The sequence below is a fragment of the Rhipicephalus microplus genome, chromosome 3 (genome assembly GCF_043290135.1).
Source record: "Rhipicephalus microplus isolate Deutch F79 chromosome 3, USDA_Rmic, whole genome shotgun sequence".
Classification (NCBI taxonomy): Eukaryota; Metazoa; Arthropoda; class Arachnida; order Ixodida; family Ixodidae; genus Rhipicephalus; species Rhipicephalus microplus.
The window spans coordinates 235,729,392-235,748,437 of record NC_134702.1 but is presented as its reverse complement, the minus strand read 5'-3'; the positions used below and the strand labels follow the sequence as shown (position 1 = coordinate 235,748,437).

At 46.3% G+C, this 19,046-nt stretch overlaps 2 protein-coding genes across 6 annotated transcripts in view; both read left to right on the top strand.

Annotated features, from left to right (window-relative positions):
• Positions 1 to 19,046, top strand: part of LOC142803169 (neprilysin-1-like) — an 85,227-nt gene that overhangs the window by 54,586 nt on the left and 11,595 nt on the right. The window lies entirely within an intron of this gene.
• On the top strand, positions 887 to 13,547 carry LOC142804171 (uncharacterized). 5 transcript variants are annotated; one of them, XM_075890814.1, is made up of 5 exons: positions 887 to 1,296; positions 7,483 to 7,545; positions 9,696 to 9,922; positions 12,940 to 13,099; positions 13,197 to 13,547. In XM_075890814.1, exons 1-5 carry the CDS (start codon positions 1,104 to 1,106, stop codon positions 13,526 to 13,528), a joined length of 975 nt encoding a protein of 324 aa, XP_075746929.1. In that variant the 5' UTR covers positions 887 to 1,103; the 3' UTR covers positions 13,529 to 13,547. The 5 variants fall into 5 exon arrangements, with proteins under 5 accessions (XP_075746929.1, XP_075746933.1, XP_075746930.1 ...); XM_075890815.1 differs by having other exon boundaries at positions 888 to 1,286; positions 7,491 to 7,545; XM_075890817.1 differs by having other exon boundaries at positions 892 to 1,286.

Below are 19,046 nucleotides of genomic sequence, written 5' to 3'. Positions count from 1 at the left end.
ATGCAGACACACGCTGACGAAATGACATTTTTTGCTACATACAAACGTGCACCGCACCAAATAAGACGCACGTGTTTTTATAGTCAGGGAACACTCGTGAATATTGATGAAATCACACAGCTCGCTTACAGTATAAAATAAACACAATTGCGAACAATAAAATTCGACGCTGTTTAAAGAGGCGGACCCAGGTTACGAGGAGAATTATCAGTATGGCATACACACCACGTGTCAAGCTTTTGCAACATCTAAAGAGACTAAATATGGAAAGTTGCCTTTGTAAGTTAACATGACAGTACCAAATGGAGAAGCCACACGAGAGAACAATTCATCGTGGGCTAAAGAATGTGTTTTAAATATTATACACAGCTTTGCAAGATAATATCGACGAGTTTTACTCGTCTAGGTGTGGGAGGTGTAGGCCTGATAAAATGCGATGTTGCTTCAGAGCCTTTCTTTCGTAATGTTGCAATTTTATTCAACTCTTTCAAACGCGGCACCGTAAATTTCTACTGGGTGCTCGAACACGGCAAGCAGGTCGCGGGGCAAAATCTTTGTAACATTTTATTACCGAAACAGCGATACTAGCAATGCTTGAGCTGCACTTGCTGTTTTCTAAATTGTAACTTCCTCAATCTCATCACTGTGATCAGGAAACAGAGAGGAAAAGTACAGCAGTAGTACGTAGAGAAATATTTAATTTCAAGCCCTTAAGCAATATCATCTAAACAAATTGCCAGTTCACTGTTGAATTCTCGATGGAAACAAACAGCTGATCAGGGACGCAAGCTTGGCTTGGCACTGGCTTGGCCGTTCATACAGAGCCAAAAGCCGCTGCAGGAAACTGGATTGCGGATCGTATTGAGACAAAATATTTTATACATTTTTGTTTTCTTTGTTTCATTTCTCTAATTGCTCTTGTGATGGCGTGGACCGCGCTTCGTCATCTCATGTACCGGCGCACTGTTTTTAAGTTTAGTATGGCGCACGATAATACATGATTGCGTGCTTTAATTTAAAAAGGTTCGCGAGTATGGCAGCAACACTGCAATGTCGGGAAGAGGCACGTGGAAGAGGATAGTAGTAGAACCAGTAGCAGCTGCATGCCCGGGTGGAGCGACGGATGCCCAGATGGAGGAATGTCAACCCGATGCCTTTTGTGTTGGCCGTTCTGGCAGTTCCGCCGACTTTATAGAAAGAGACGACCCCGTCGCTTGTCCTCTTCTCTTTTCCTTCGGGCATCAGCGACAACATTGACGGACGACGTGTTCGACTTCACCGTGGACGTGAGTATAGGTTGGTTTTTCATTCGAGTGAATTCTTGTTCAGATTTGCAACTTGTCGACTTCATCCTGATCACCTGTCACCGGCAATAAGTCACATACGTGTGATATTTAGGTGAAATAAATTATAATGCACATTTTCTGCTCCATTTGCGTGACTTAGCTACACCAGGACATGAGGTAAAGCCTTTGTCGCCTAGCCACTAGCAGGCAAGATCGATCACTCGCATCCTTCAGTTCACGAATCAACGCGCCTGCCTTAAAATTAGTAAGCTGCTCGCAAAGAATTCTTACCGAGGCAATTTTGTTTTCTGTGAACAATGCACCGTAGATTTGTCTTGAATAACAAAAAAAAACACTTGAAAAATAAATGTCGCGACCTTTTAGAAAACGCCGTGTCTAAGAGCTAGACGCGGCATTTTGTAAAAGGCTCATTAAATTCAGTATGTTTTCGTAGTTTCTGCTTAAAATTATTATTGTCTATGAATTTCATGGCCCAATCTTTTGCTTTGGCTGAAAATCTCGGCGGCAAAAACTTTGTTCAGTGTCCCTTTAAGGGCAGGTGTAGATGCCATCATTTCAGTCGCAAATCTTTTTGCTAGTCGGTCGGCTGGTTAACAATAAGGGTACTAACTAGAGTTCCAGATTTCATCAGCAACACATCATCATGGCTTCATCAGATGCTGCATTATATACATTCTATCCTCGTTTTTAAATAGGTGTACCGTATGGTCCACTGTTACAGGAAACAAGCGAGCTCATGGACAGTGAGCCATGTTGTGCTAACTGGCAGCGAGGCTTGTGAATGGGACGCCTGCGCATAGAATCGGGGTGCGCCCAGTTTTGTCTGCCATTTCTCCGCCTGTACGCATGACAGCATTGGAAAGCGCATCCGTATTTTAGCTGCGCAATTTATCTAGCCCAGTGCCTCCTGCTTCAGGGATTTCCTGTGAGCACAAAAAATGCATGATTTTAATCGTTGCTGCAGTGTTTTACAAGTTGTCACCGTAAAGCACATCATATTTTTTGCATAATGCTCGCTGCAACTAGCAAGTTTCGATGACTCAAAATGCTGTTCAGGTCTGATGTAGCAAACATTTTAAGCTCGTCCTCGTGACCATGAAATATTGGTTTATTAAATAATGGAAGGCAGAGTTGGTATCAGTTGATTTACTGTGTGAAAATGAAAAGTGTGAAGGACCGTGCCTCGCAAGTAAGCCCCGAGAGCATGAGCAGAGAAGTAGCAGATGAGGATGCTCATGCGCTGCATTTCCAAATCTCACCAGCACTAATGCTTGACGGACTGCTGGCCACGCACTAGCGTGTTCTTTCTGAAACAGGACTTTGGCCCTGTAAGCAAGTTCTTGAAGGGCATAAGTAAAACGTAGAATGGGCCCCCTAAATGCACCCATCCTTGAACCATTGGGCTTATAAATTAGTGCTCTTTTCAAAATACAACTATTCTGAGCTATAAATTGTGACAGAACAGTGCACGAAGTTTAAAAATGGGAAAAAGGTCTTTAAATGTCCCCTTTATACATAGTGTTCTTGTGATGTCACTTCTGCCGTTGTCGCCCTCTCCCGCCATGCCCGGGTAACTCCCTGGGTACCTACGGCAGTTCACGTGCTGCAGTGCGGTTTGTTGGGGGCTCGTCATCTGTTGCTGTGAACGATATGGAAGCATTGTGGTTTTTTGTTGTCTTACTTTAACGAGCTCATTGGATTAGGAAGGCCTCGCTCGTTCACTCGATACAAGACCAGATAATCAAGATGTGCGACACATATACCAGCCACGGCGTACACCGGCTGCCCGCCACAACCTATGAGGGTTTATTATCTTGCTTTTACTACAAATTGCCTGGCCCAAAAACAAGTGAAAGCTCAAAATCTCTCGAGCCGCAATTTTAAGAGTGGATGTGCGAAGCGCAGCTGCTCCCATCGAAAACTCGTTTTTAAATAGGTGTACCGTATGGTCCACTGTTACAGGAAACAAGCGAGCTCATGGACAGTGAGCCATGTTGTGCTAACTGGCAGCGAGGCTTGTGAATGGGACGCCTGCGCATAGAATCGGGGTGCGCCCAGTTTTGTCTGCCATTTCTCCGCCTGTACGCATGACAGCATTGGAAAGCGCATCCGTATTTTAGCTGCGCAATTTATCTAGCCCAGTGCCTCCTGCTTCAGGGATTTCCTGTGAGCACAAAAAATGCATGATTTTAATCGTTGCTGCAGTGTTTTACAAGTTGTCACCGTAAAGCACATCATATTTTTTGCATAATGCTCGCTGCAACTAGCAAGTTTCGATGACTCAAAATGCTGTTCAGGTCTGATGTAGCAAACATTTTAAGCTCGTCCTCGTGACCATGAAATATTGGTTTATTAAATAATGGAAGGCAGAGTTGGTATCAGTTGATTTACTGTGTGAAAATGAAAAGTGTGAAGGACCGTGCCTCGCAAGTAAGCCCCGAGAGCATGAGCAGAGAAGTAGCAGATGAGGATGCTCATGCGCTGCATTTCCAAATCTCACCAGCACTAATGCTTGACGGACTGCTGGCCACGCACTAGCGTGTTCTTTCTGAAACAGGACTTTGGCCCTGTAAGCAAGTTCTTGAAGGGCATAAGTAAAACGTAGAATGGGCCCCCTAAATGCACCCATCCTTGAACCATTGGGCTTATAAATTAGTGCTCTTTTCAAAATACAACTATTCTGAGCTATAAATTGTGACAGAACAGTGCACGAAGTTTAAAAATGGGAAAAAGGTCTTTAAATGTCCCCTTTATACATAGTGTTCTTCTGATGTCACTTCTGCCATTGTCGCCCTCTCCCGCCATGCCCGGGTAACTCCCTGGGTACCTACGGCAGTTCACGTGCTGCAGTGCGGTTTGTTGGGGGCTCGTCATCTGTTGCTGTGAACGATATGGAAGCATTGTGGTTTTTTGTTGTCTTACTTTAACGAGCTCATTGGATTAGGGAGGCCTCGCTCGTTCACTCGATACAAGACCAGATAATCAAGATGTGCGACACATATACCAGCCACGGCGTACACCGGCTGCCCGCCACAACCTATGAGGGTTTATTATCTTGCTTTTACTACAAATTACCTGGCCCAAAAACAAGTGAAAGCTCAGAATCTCTCGAGCCGCAATTTTAAGAGTGGATGTGCGAAGCGCAGCTGCTCCCATCGAAAACTAGTCGTGCAGAGCTAGGCAAGTTTACAAGAGATATAATATTATGAATATATTGTCACGGCCTACGCCACCAAAGTAGCAATGCCCCCCCCCAAGTGTTTTAAACAGTGCTGATGTTGAGCTTGAGCCTCTTTGATTGCAATTTGCGGAAATAGTCGAGGAAAATATTATACAAGGCAGATAGCGACATTGCGTGGTGTGTGCCGCAGTAATGCCAGTCATCACTTTATTTTTCGCGTATGCTTTAACACACTTTTCACTTTGTATTTTGCTTTTGTTGTACGCTAATGTACAGTGGAGTCACTGAACATGATAGAGACCGTGTATAGAATTAATTGACTAATAAAAAAAAATCCTGACGCCCAACTTGAACCGATCGGCTATACTTCAAAGTGAACTAATATTGTTTCCCATTCTTTATAGTTTGTTTCAATGCAATACCAAATCTCCGCGATCGCCCTCACGATTTTAACCGCCTTCCTCGCCATCATGATTTTAACTGCGGACAAGTTTGTATGTACAGTATCTTGGTAAGCTATATCTGTTTGCAGGTAAATACTTGGCTATGGCACTTACCCGTAATGAAGTTGCACCTGAAGATGCAAATATTGCAAAGTTTCTTCAAGTAGCTTTTGTTAATCTGCACCAGCCAAATACGCTGGTACTTTTAGGAAAATCGCAATGTGCGTTCTCAATTTCAGGTTATAAGTTTCAGCGAAGAAACACCCTAAGCTCTGCTCCCTCTGCGTGGACTACTAAATCAACTTGCCTCACTAGCAGCTCATAATTTCTCAAACTTGCATCGTGAGGCAAAACTAAACGGGTGCAAGCACGAGGAGACAACAGGGCAGTTGTAGGCGATAGATTCGGTTGGTGCCCGGGCATGTTGGTGGCGCATTTCGGAAGTGACGAAAAGGCGCTGGGAGATGCACGTGCACACTTTGTATAGTTGCTGTATTGGACAGCAAACTTTTTTTCTTATCTGAGCAGTTTTACCAAAGGAAGCTTCATCATATGGCGTGATAAATGAAGCGAATCCACAGGTTGAACCACATCATAGCCTCGCTGTGCTTTTGTACTTTTTTTAGCTCGCAAAATTTATTGACGGATAAGGCAGCACTTGTTTCTTTACCATATGATCATCTCCGGTGTGCTGCTGCCTCAATATTTCAAATTCTAAGCATTTACACCATTGTATGCTTACTTTTCCTTCAAAGTGAGACAAGCCACATGTGTATCGTAGATCAAGAAGCATGCCAGTTTTACGTACTTGCAAGGTAAACATCAGAAATGCCCAGTTGATCAAAAATACTAGTTTAATGGTGCATCTACATAGCAGAGCACCTGTGGCACCTCGGGAACAAGATAATGCCACATATGTTACAAGAGATAATTAAAAAAGACAGGGGACGTTCCGTGAACAAATAGAAACAAAAATAAAATGGCACGTGGCAGCCAGCGAAGGCGGCAAGGGGGGGGGGGGGGGAGCCCGCGGGACTTCAGCGGATGAACGTAAGGTGTGTGTTTAATATGTGGAAGAAAAAAAAATTCAAAATTTTGGCGACTGAAATGAGGGTGACTTAGTGAGTGCGCTTATGACGAGAGTAAACACGGTTATTATCATTTTTTTTTTTTCAAATCTCTTTTGAAAGCCACAAAAAATCTGTATGTGGTGCAGCCTAACAGAAGGTCCGTGAAGGCAAATTATGCATTCGTCGTTGTACAAAGGCCTATTTTTTTTTTTTTTTTTTTTTCATGCGCACCATCCCCGCCGCGGTGGTCTAGTGGCTAAGGTACTCGGCTGCTGACCCGCAGGGCGCGGGTTCGAATCCCGGCTGCGGCGGCTGCATTTCTGATGGAGGCGGGAATGTTGTAGGCCCGTGTGCTCAGATTTAGGTGCACGTTAAAGAACCCCAGGTGGTCTAAATTTCCGGAGCCCTCCACTACGGCGTCTATCATAATCATATAGTGGTTTTGGGACGTTAAACCCCACATATCAATCAATCATGCGCACCATAAATAGTGCTCAAAATTTAATTGCATATGTTGTTTTCATCCCCGCTGTATTCCGTGCTGTTTATGATGTAAAAAAAAAAGTAGCACGCTGAAGTGGTGCTGCTTTTGGGCAACAGTTGAAAATGGCGGGGTGCATGAATGTGGAATACTGCCGCTTACACTCAAATCATTCTTGTGGTCACCTCCCACTGTTTGCAGCATGTGTTGTGTATACACAGCTGCATATTTCCTAGCTAGAAAAATTTGATTTTAGGTGTTTCTCGCCATTTTCCATGTAACTATTCCACAATTGCACACACTGATCAGCAGGCTTTCAATTGCGCTGAAGGACACAGGTGCCATAAAATTCATAGTCGATTCTTTCAAGAAACCGTATGTAAAGGCTGAAGCTTCATGCATACATACACACACACATACCATATTGTTTTTTGTACTTTATGAAAGCTGCGAAGGTCTCATGTGCCTCCAAGCGTAACCTGTCTTATTTAATCTCCATCACCACAAAAGTTTTGTGAGTTTCAAATAAAAGTACTTTGCGCATGGCCACTTTTGTGTAATTTTTTTGTGTAGGTGTTATTTGAGCAGCCTACAGTGTTTACTTTATAAGCCTGTATGTATATGTTGCATTATAAGGATGCAGAATGTGTGTAGCTGTACAATATAGATGAAGTGTAAAAATTAAGTGTGTCTATTGTAGTGTTCTTGCAACCAATCTTACCCCCGTATTCTAGAACGTCCCTCCACTCAACGCTTCACCTTCACTTGAGATGGCTGATGGGAGCGCCGTCTCTAAGCAGAGAAAATTGCTGCATGTCAGCAATAATCTGCTGTGATACTCGAGTAGCGCAGCGTCGCTTTCAAACGAGCAGCGGCACAGGGCTCAACTCTGTCAAATGAAGGGTGAAAGTCGAGTCGGGGAGTGTTTATGAATATGGGGGTTAGTTTTGTTGTCTTGTTAACCTGCCATTAACACTGGGTTGATGCTACTTTGCTCTAGCTGTACAGTGCTCTCCAAGGCTCAAGGAGGCACCGCACGGGGAAGGCTCGGAGCAAACCATGCGTGAGTTTCCTTTCATTGTTACACTATGCACGTATAAAGTGATAGACTTTAATGTATGCTATTTGTATTGTGCATGTTTTTGGGAACATACAACTTCCAACATTTATATGTTCTGACGAAAATCACGCAAGAATGAGAGAAGCTTGTGCAAAAATCATGCACGAGTGTAAGAAGCTTTTGCAGAAGTCTGTGAAATGAAGTTTTGAAATTTTGTGGCAATGTGTCATTGTACAGTGGTCAACAGTCTTGCTCAGTATGCTTGACTGCAGGGCTCCCGGCTGCACAGGCGCATCTACGGAGTGCCTGATGCATGATGGGCCAAATGTCAGCCTGCACACTGGTGCCTCTTATCCCCGTTTGTCTGTTACATCAGTGTCTCTTGTAAAGGGGATCAACTGTGCTACCTTTTTTTTTTTTCGAATGTAATGAGTTCTTTTTCCAGATTATTGTTGTTTTAAGGTAGAGCCTCACATTTCTATCAAATACTGAAGATTCTATTTTTCCTTCTAGATGCTATGAAGTCACTTCTTGTGTTACAATAGAGTGAACACTGTTATGAGAAAAGCTACTTTATGGAGTTAACTCACTCCATATTGACTTAACACACAGAATTGGTGAGAACTACACTCCATTCCAGCTGCATTGGGAATAATATTCATTTGCATACTTCTGTTTCTTTTGTTTGTTTGTTGGCTGGAGGTTTGGAGTATAGGGTGGCCAGAGGGCACTGTGTAGTCTTTCTTCATCTTCCCAATTTTGTGAACATCAATTGATAGCCGTATGGGAAGCAGCCAGCATGCTGAAACAGCGGTGCAAGCATGCAAGGTGTTCACCATTGCATGCAGTCAGTTGCTGTGAGCAACCTACTGCATACAATTAACTGCGAGTGGTGCTGCACTATGTGTGCCTCCTGGAAAGCTGCAATGGTAAAGTGCCACAATCATATAGTAACATGGATAACATCGTAATTTGTTTGTTGAATAATTTTGCAACAGAATCAATGGAGTTTTGGATAAATTTGTGTATCTGCCTGGTTCATCAAAGCTACAGAGTCAAATGCGGTATATACTCGCGTATTATGTGTACTTTTTTTGTCAATCTGGTCATGTGCGAAGCTAGTAGGAATCGCTGGCCTAAAAGCTCAACTGGGAATATATGTTGCAGGCGCTGTCACAGCTGTCTCAAAGCGGATTGTCATTTGTTTGCTAAGCCTGTTCAAATGCCCCCATTTCCTTGAAGTTCTTCCGAACAGTGCTCACAAAAACCAGTTCCCATGACAGGGTTATACCAGAGAACATAAGTACTCTCCAATAATTGTCGGGAACCCAACGTAAAGTAAGATGCAGACAAGGAAGCGCGATGCCAACACAGCGCTGTGTGTGTCGCCCTTCATGTGTGTGTGTGTCCATTCCTTCTCCCAGTCTTCTATTGCATTGTGTTCCCTCCGATATCTAACCAACACACCCAAGCTTCTATGCTAAGTCTTATTCAACGCACTCTTCTGCTGGCTCCCATACTGAATATTGCATGTCGAAGAACTCCACGCTGATGTGCTTAGCGGTAGCACGGTTTCAGTTTTCTCCGGTAAGCTTTATAACAGCAATCTGCCTCGTATATAATTATTGTAGCCTATCACAAGAAACGGTAAAAACGCAATGGCCAGATGGCGAAACCGAAAAAAAAAAAATAGTGCGAAAACCTGCCTCATCTAGTTGATGTGACAGGTCCTTGCACGCGTTCAACATCTGTGCTGTGTCTCGGGAATACATTCTTGCCGTGGAAGAGGTGGGAAGATAGGAGGCAAACCTTTAGGCATTTCGGACTACACATAAACAGGTTTCGGTTTTCAAGTTCGATATTCTAGGGAAAGCATAAAAGTTCATGGAAGAAGGTACCTTGTACTCAGTCCATTTTGTGTAAGACTGCACTCGCCTGCTCGACAAGAGATGTGCCTGATCAGAGCATCATGAAGTCAAATGTGTCTGTGTGTGTGCTGGCAAGGTGGCTCGGGCTGGTTGGGGAGGGCAAAGTATGCGAGCAAAAAGTTTCTTGTAGTAAAGCAGGCTGGCTAATTATACTGGTGAGCAAATTATGTGAGGATGCAAATTGTGCGAGTAAATATGGTATGTATGTACTCTTGTATGTTTCAGCTCTATTGCTACGGATCCTGCGGATCCAACTTGGCATCCGGCAGCAACAAAGAGAGGTTCTGCAGGAGGTGCGACAGCTGAAGCACGAGGTACGGCTCTTGTCCGTGCCTCAGCACGCCCAGCCAGCACAGCGCCCCTCTGACCTTCCCCGGCTGCCTGCTGGTACAATTGGAGAAGTGGAGGCAGCAGAGGCAGCTGTGCAGAGTAAAGCTGTGGCTGTGGCTTTGGTGTATATTTCTTGATTTTTAATATGCCTATGTAACATGCAGAAATTTAGTACTGCTTTAAGATACTGTGTTTCGGGAAACAAACTAGTCAGGTTATCTCATGAGCCACTGTACTACAGTCGAATATGAATAATTCGTACTCAAAGAGGCCAGAAAATTTGTTCAAATTAAAAGAAGTTCAAAATAATGAAAGTTACCGTAATTACTTGAATCTAACACGCACCTTTTTTCCGATTAAGAGAGTTCATAAATCGCATGTGCGTTAGAATCGAGTACGAAAAAAAAAATGAATATGGTCATTCTATTGCCATCGCCACTTACAAAATGGCCGCCCCCTACGTGCGTCGGCATGGCGCGTCGGTCATTTCTGCCTATGTGTTTCCCATGCGCGGCACTTCATACGTGTGCTGAGGAGTTCGTCATCTTGTAGTACATTAGCATCGACGGCATGGTAGGGCCGACTCCAAAAACTCGACGAGTGCACCACAATGCTGCTTCTAAAAGAAAAGTCGTCGCGTGTGCCGGAACGGACAGAAATCGGGCCGCATCGCGGTCATTCGAAGTTCCCGAAACGTGCGTGCGGGACTGGCGGAAACAAAAGCAGAATATTGTCGACAGCAAAGATTCACGCAAAGGCTTCAGTGGACCACAGCAGGGTCGGTTTCCACAAATTGAAGAGCTGCTCGGCGAGTATGGGATTAAGCAGTGAGCGGCACAGCGGCCCGTGACGACAGAACTGCTCCAAGTGCAGGCTATGCAGTTAGCCTTAGAAAAAGGGCTAATGCAGAGCCATTTTAAAGCGAGCAGGTGCTGGCTAACGAACTTTATGAAGAGAAAAAGCTTTTCCCTCCGAAGGCCAATGGGCATATGCCGTAAGTTGCCGGAGGAGTACGAAGAAAAGCTTCAGAGTCTTCAGAGGTTCCTCCTAAACTTGCGGCACAACAACGGCTACCTGCTTGGGCAAATCGGGAATGCCGATCACACGCCTCTTTACTTCGACATGCCTGGCACCACAACTGTCTAGGAGAAGCAAGTTTGTGTACTGACATCGGGCCACGGTAAAACTACAGTGACAGCAATGCTCTGTTGCACGTCAGATAGGCATAAGCTTCTCCCGTACTTCATATTTAAACGGAAGACGCTGTCAAAAAGAGTCCTTTTCGCGAGTGGTGTGATCAAGCGGGCCAACGAGAAAAAAGGGTGCGCATTGCAACCGAAGTTTTTCTTTTTTTTTTTTTTTTTGTCTTGGAAATTGGGGGGGCGTTACAATCGAGGGCGCGGTAGAATTGAGTAAATACGGTAAACGAGCGGAGGGCTCACCATGCAGTGATGCATGTGCATGGAGTTTTATTCACAAATTACAGGACATCCGTCATTAATTAAAGTAGTCAATACATGTCTGTACACGTTGGCCTTACAACGAGTCAACAAGTTTTGCGTGCAGTTTGCAAAGCATTTGTACTTCGGCTTCAGTATTCTCCTGGCAAAAGAAGTTGCGCGTGGCAATGTCCAGTGCTGACACTCTTCGAAAACAACTGTGTTTCCGCTGTTACCATCTGCGCTGCAGCCGGAGCGTGGCCAGCACATGATGAGAATGGAGGAGCGTCTCCATCTGGAGAAAAGCAGATCGGCATTCGAGAGAGAAACACTCCGCGGCAGCTTTTTTTTTTCTCTCTTCATGCGCGGTGTTGAAAGGAGAAGAGTCTCTACATAGCAGGAACGAAAAACAGGGAAGCGTGACACCGGCGAGTTGCAGATCGGCATGAGAGAGCCAACTCTCTGCGACAGCTTTTTTTCCCCTCTTTCTCTTCATGCGCAGTGTTAAGTGGAGAAGGGTCTCTACGTGGCAGGGACGGAAAAAGCCGAAGCGTGGCACAGGAATGTCGCAGATTGGCATTTGGCAAACATTCCACCGCAGTCTTTTCTTTCCTTTTCTTCATTTTCTTCTTCAAGCACAGCGATGAGGTGTCTGAAGTGCCACCGCAGGATTGGGCGGGGTGCTGAGAGCATTTTCGGAGCACGGTATAGCTTTGATAGGACCACAGTGTCAGTTCAAATTAAGTGTGTTGGAATTAATGAGATTCGACTGTATTTACTATAGTCTGTGAAGTCCGAGTGAACTGTCCTAAGCTAGCAGACGATGTAGGCGGCATGGTGTGTTTGATGGGCAGTGACTAGCAATAGCCTGCTTAAAACAGACATTCAGTAATTTTGTTCATTTATCACCCTATTTCCTGTCCGGTGCGGCTCTCTCTACTTTGAGCTACAGTTCACCCTGCCTTGTGTTAGCCGATTTCTTACTTTTTTAAAAATCTAACATGCACCCAATTTCGCAGTGTGAAGAAAAATGCACCCTTGTTTATTGTGATGAGATTTCTACAGCGACATGCCTCTTTGTTGGCTATCACAGAAAAATATAAACAGCAAATGGTGCGACCATCTAGTGCGACTTTTATTTTTCTATCAGTTTCATCTATGACCAAGATTTGGTCGCTCTAAGGTTGCCTCTTAGTACGCCTTGATCATGTTCATTTATCTTGTTGTGCTCTGCTTACAATGCATTGATTAAAAACATGTCCAAGCTTCTTTTTGAATTCCACATATTTTATCGTTTTTCACTTGTAGAAGCTACTCCTGGTCAACATTCAGGCAAAGACATTGTAACCTCGAAGAAACGTGTATTGGAATTTGAGCACTGTACAAAGTAATTATACTATTTCATAGCTAGAATCAATATTTATTAAGGGTTATAACAGTGTTGTATTTGATTTCATAACAGCGAAACTGCATTCAGGGAAGGACTCTGAAAGGTTCTCACACTGAGTGTGAGAGGGCTGATGTGGAAACCATTTTAGGTCAAGTGAGTTGAAGTTAGCGTAAAAATACAATGAAATGTTGTGATGCCCAAAAATTCAAGTTGTTGTTTTCAGTGTCCTCTTCTTGCAGATATTTATCATGAAAACATTTCGATGTGCTGTTGCGTTTACCCTAGCTATGCTTCTTGCATTTTTTTACAGCGCAAGCACCTCCTGCAGATTGGGGGACGTGGCCTCCGAGAAATTGGTGTGAATGCCATGAAGGCTGTATTGGCACATGACGTGCAAGTGCTGTACAGCCTTCATGGCAGAAAAGGGAAAAGGGCCTTTGTGAACCTGAGGCTCTGTAGATTAGTGACAGGTTAGACGTGTTCATTGTTTTATGTGTGTGTACCCTTGTGTATTCTCTGTACTGCAGTGCTTCATGTGTACTATGGTATTTCTGTTCTTGTATGCAGATGTCATCTGCCAAAAAGCAGGGTGCGACCAGGCGGAGGCCCTCAACTTTATTAAGAGGTGGCTGCCAGGGTCTGGTGATCGCTGTGGGGGCAGGAAGCGGCGCTTCAGAGAAACATTTGTTGTGGAGCAGCCCGATGATCCCCACTCTCAGAGTGCAGATTATCGGCTGCTCGCGGCAGCTGGCTTCCTGCCCAGCCACAGCAGCCAGGGCCTTCACAGCACCACTGTCACTGTGCCCCCAACGCAACCTGACCTGCAGTGGAGGGGGCCTTTTTTAGTTGTGTATATATATTTTTCAATGTATACATTTTTTGTTGTACCAAATAAATAAAAAAAAAACAAAGAATAAATAGTCTGCAGACTGTCGGTGGTGCACTGTTCGGCTAGCTTATGCTGATTCGGAAGCACCATCACCATGTTTTAGTTACAAAAAAAATGCTCTAAACTATGAATATTCTTGATTACCATGTGGGGGACATATGTGGGGATTGCAAGTGGGGGACATACGCTTTCAGCATTTACTTCCTAACGACTTTTTTCGATCTGCTGTACCAAATAACAGTACCAAATAAAGCACTCGCTATTGCAAAAGATAAATTAGTAAAAAAATAAACTACACTTCTAGTGTTAGCAAAGGGAATGAGAAATAAAAGATGAAATAGATCGAGTAACTGCTTTCAGTTTTCAGCATTCAATTTTCTGTTGCCCCAAGTATACAGGGCTGCAAAGCTACAAGAGCGGGTCATCGAGGCATATTGTTTAAATCTTTCTGTAAGAAAAATTCCCTACTAATAATGTTTACATAATGGCAAGCCAATCAGTAGCCAATATTCGTCGTGCAGGAAACATCGGTGTAATAACGGCATTTGATTGGCTGCAATGTGGCCCTGGATTGGTCCAATGTCGGTCGTACATCCGTAGCCAATATTCGTCGTGCAGCAAACATCGGCGTAAAAATGGCATGTGATTGGCTGAAATATGGCCCAATGTTGGCCGAACATTGGCAGCTTTGTCGGCAATACGATGGGCCTTCGTCGGCCCAATGTTGGTTGCATACTGGCTAAAACATCGGCAGAACGTCGGCCCATCATTGGCTTGAACGTCGGCCCAACATTGGAAGAAGTTGCACTTCCGACGTCGGCCCGACGTCGGTGCCGATGTTAGCCGATGTTGGTCCAAGATTGGTCCAACGGCGGCGTGCTGCCTGGGTTGTGGCGTATACAATGACAAACGAGGCGGAGGCATTGCCGCGACGGCCACATAAGCCAGTGGCGCGGGTATAGGTATTGGTGGAGAGGCAGACGTAGGTAAAGGCAACGCCTCGGAGACCTGCTGCTGAATAGCCTGTCTGATTGTCGGCGTTGGGCGGTTCATTGGTGCTTCGGTGGTCGGAAGATACGAGAGACACGAAAGCTGTCGTGCGACCTCTTCACGTATATATTCTTTTATTCGCTTTAGCAGGGTGCTGTCACCACCGACGGCCAGGGCAGGGAGAGAGTCGTCTGCTGTCGTCGACCTCCGAACTGATGCACGTTGTTTGCTAATCTCTTCCAAGCTCTGCAACAAGGTCACAAGTTCGGAGGCGGTACTTGGGCCCTTTGCCAGCAACATTTGAAAGGCATCATCGTCTATTCCTTTCAAGATATCCCTGATCTTGTCTTGTTCGGTCATCTCAGAGTTAAAGCGCTGGCATAAATCGATTATATCTTCAATAAAGCAAGTGAATTTTTCGCCCTGCCTCTTTGCTCGTCCGCGTAGGCGCTGTTCAGCACGCAGCTTGCGCACTGCGGAGCGATCGAACACAGCTGCAACGGTGGTCTTGAAAGTGACCCAAGTGGTAAATTCAGTACGGTGGTTTGTGAACCACAGGCTGGCGACGTCTTTGCGATAAAATACGACATACTCCTATTTCGAGAGGTCGTCCAACTTGTTGGCGGCGCTCACCTTTTCAAACAGCCTCAACCGGCCTTCCACATCCTGGTCCTCGTTGCCGCTGAAGAAAGGGGAATCCCGTTGGTGCAGGGTGGTAGGTACGATGACCAGTTGAGATTGGGCCGTGCTTTGCAGGGCGGTGCCTTGCTCGGTCATCTGATTGGGCATTGCTGATGCAGTGGGCAGCTTCCGGCTTCAAAGTTCCAGGTTTGCGTACCCAGCACACTTCCACCACTTTACAAGGGAGTTGAATCAAGCTTCTAGCATCCAGCTGCTACTAATCGCACCGTCTTCCTGACTCAACCACGTGACCCAGGCACATTTTCGGGCAGTGATAGTACTGACGTGGAGGAATGGCTTCAGCTGTACGAAAGGGTGAGTGCTCTTTACAACTGGGATCCAACGTTCATGTTGGCCAATATTATTTTCTACCTTGGTGGTACAGCTAAAGTTTGGTTTTCCAACCACGAGGAAGATATCACGAGTTGGGACATCTGTAAGCGGAAACTCATCGATCTCTTCGGCAAGCCCATCGTGTGTCGTCGTGCTGCACAGAAAGAACTAGCGTCCCGACTCCAGTCCGGCACCGAGTCGTACGTCACATACGTACAACATGTGCTCGCCCTCTGCCGGAAGGTTGATGACAAGATGCCGGAATCCGAAAAGGTCGCGCACACCCTCAAAGGAATCGCCGATGACGCCTTCAATCTCCTCGTATTTTGAAACTCATCGACCGTAGACGACGTTATTAATGAATGCCGACGCTTCGAAGACGCCAAAAGTCGCCGTACCAATACGGCTGCCACATCAACCTGCGAGGACGCCCGTTTGGCACCAGCCCCTGCTGCTTCCGACAATATCGCGCGCATCGTGCGCCACGAAATCGAGGCAGCATCTCCCCTGTCTGACCAAGTTCAGGCCCCTGACGACTCTCGCGCCACGATTTCTTTGATCAGGGGTGTCGTACGCCAGGAACTGGCCAACGCTGGACTTCAGACGCTATGCCCCGTTAACCAACCTGACTACCGACTGCCCAGTACACCTGATATGTCCCGTGGACCGAACAACCGCCCACGTTACCGGAACCCCGCAGAATGGCGAACTTCCGATGACAGGCCGATCTGCTTCAACTGTGGACCAGTCGGCCTTATTTCACGTCATTGCCGCACTTCCTGGGGTTGGCAGCCACGGTCGCATTAGGCCAACACCCGACGCCCACCTGCTGGCTCTCGGATGCCGATCTACACTGCACAAGATGATGCTTCGCCATCCAGGCCCGCCCAACCAAGCCCCTCCCCGTCACCCTCTGGACGCATGTCCCGCTCAACTAACCGACGTCGCTCCCCCTCACCCTCCTACCACCAGTCCTCGGAAAACTGACGGGCGCAGCTCCTAGAGGTGAGCCTGCTTCGACGACCCGAGCCGAAATTCCTCTACACACGATACTCGGACACAACAACTTGATTAAAGTAAATGCTGACGGTACTTCTGTGGCAGCACTCATTCACACCGGCGCTCACATATTAATCATGAACTCCAGCCTTTGTGCTCGACTCAAGAAAGTGCTAACTCCTGCTCCGATCACTCTTGTCCGAGTGGCTGATGGTGCAACACCAGCGGTCACCGGGATGTGTGCCGCCCGTGTCCCTGTTGCTGGATGTCATACCACTGTTCTGTTTTACGAACTGGACCACTGCCCACATGACATCATTTTGGGACTCGATTTTCTGTCGGAGCATTCCGCCCTAATTGACTGTTCTGCTGGTGTTGTTCAGCTCGTCCTACCACACGCCGTTGACCCTCCTTACCCTGCGCCGCCAAAACTATGCTCCGCCGACTTTGTTCGCCTATCTTGTCGAGCTGTGACGTATATCGACGTCTCTTCTGATCCACCTGTGGCTGATGGCGATTATGTCATTTCACCTAATCCTACAGTACTCTGTTCGCTCAATGTTGCGTTCCCCCACACCATCATCACAATGAAGAACAACGTGGCATGTCTCCCTATTGTGAACTTTGGACTTTGCTCTGAAGTGCTGCCACGAGGAATATCTCTTGCAACCCTTGCCCCGGCCGGCGACTACCACATATCGGCCTTAACAGAGGATACACCGTCATCTGTAAGTATTCAGTCGCGCAGTACACTAGACTGCATAACTGGAATGATTGCCTCTGATCTCCCGGCCGAGCATGTGTCAGCGCTTTGTGGCCTTCTTGCGTCGTATCAAGACGTCTTTGATCTCTGCGACCGACCCCTAGGTCAAACGACCGTCGTAAAGCATCGGATCAACACCGGTGATGCAAATCCAGTACACCGGTGACCCTATCGGGTTTCCTCCACCAAGCGCCACGTCATCCAGCAAGAAGTCGACAAGATGCTTGCCCGAGACATCATTGAACCTTCTTCAAGTCCTTGGGCTTCGCCCGTTGTGCTTGTGAGAAAATAGGATAACAGCTGGCGCTTCTGTGTCGACTACAAAAGTCTTAACAAGGTTACAAAAAAGACGTGTATCCTCTGCCGCGGATAGACGACGCTCTTGACTGCCTTAGTGGAGCAAATTATTTCTCTTCCATCGACCTTCGTTCCGGGTACTGGCAGATATCAGTTGATGATCTGTACCGTGAAAAGACGGCATTTATAACTCCCGACGGGCTCTATCAGTTCAAAGTAATGCCGTTTGGGTTATGCAATGCCCCGGCTACATTCGAACGAATAATGGACGCTCTTTTTCACGGTTTCAAGTGGTCAATCTGCTTATGCTACCTTGATGACGTCATTGTTTTTTCACCAACTTTCGAAACTCACCTAGAGCGTCTCTCAACAATTTTTCGGTTTTCCGCAAAGCAGGGCTCCAACTAAACTCGTCGAAATGTCACTTCGGCCGCCAGCAGCTCACTGTCCTTGGACACCTTGTCGATTCTTCTGGTGTTCGTCCCGATCCTGAGAAAATCCGCGCCGTCAAAGATTTCCCTGTGCCGACCTCTGTGAACGATGTTCAAAGCTTTGTGGGCCTTTGTTCTTACTTTCGTAGATTTGTGCGGAATTTTGCTGACGTCGCACGCCCGCTCACGGAACTACTAAAAAAATGTTACTTTTGTGTGGGGACCTGAACAAACCAGAGAATTCGTTGAACTGACGAGTAGACTTACGACGCCACCCATTCTCGCCCACTTTGATATATGCGCTCCAACGAAAGTGCGTACCGACGCCAGCGGCCACGGAATCGGAGCCGTTTTGGCACAACGACAGCATGGCTGTGAGCGCGTTATTGCATACGCTAGCCGTCTTTTATCGCCAGCAGAGCGAAATTACTCCATCACAGAACGCGAATGCCTCGCACTCGTCTGGGCAGTGGCTAAATTTCGGCCGTATTTGTATGGACGCCCGTTCACGGTTGTCACTGATCACCACGCCTTATGCTGGTTTTCGTCCTTAAAAGATCCTAGTGGACGTCTCGGCCGGTGGGCTCTACGGCTACACGAATATTCCCACACGGCTGTCTACAAATCAATTCGCCACCATGAGGATGCTGATTGCTTGTCACGTCATCCAGTAGACCCAGCAGACCTTTCTGAGAGCCATGAGTCTACTTGCGTTTTGGCACTTTCCGCGTTTAGCAACATCGGAGATCAGCAACGCCGTGATCCTCACCTCAGAGATATAATCCTTCGGCTTAGTGGTCCCACAACTCCTCCGTCTCTCCGTATGTTCCTGCTCCAAGATGACGTCTTATATCGCTACTGCATGCATCCTGACGGACCTGAGCTGCTCTTGGTCATACCACAACATATGCGTCAGACTGTCCTTGCACAGTTGCATGATATTCCGACAGCTGGTCACCTGGGAGTTTCAAGAACTTATAACCGCGTTCGACGTCGCTTCTTTTGGCCCGGTATTTACCGATTCGTCTGCCGTT

What these genes read in the sequence shown, in the direction of transcription:
- LOC142804171 (XM_075890814.1), top strand. Translation starts at nt 1,104, where the DNA reads ATGCCCGGGTGGAGCGACGGATGCCCAGATGGAGGAATGTCAACCCGA. An exon ending in AGGCTCGGAGCAAACCATGC is followed by an intron (nt 7,546 to 9,695) that starts GTGAGTTTCCTT and finishes TGTATGTTTCAG; the next exon opens with CTCTATTGCTACGGATCCTG. An exon ending in GCTCTGTAGATTAGTGACAG is followed by an intron (nt 13,100 to 13,196) that starts GTTAGACGTGTT and finishes TCTTGTATGCAG; the next exon opens with ATGTCATCTGCCAAAAAGCA.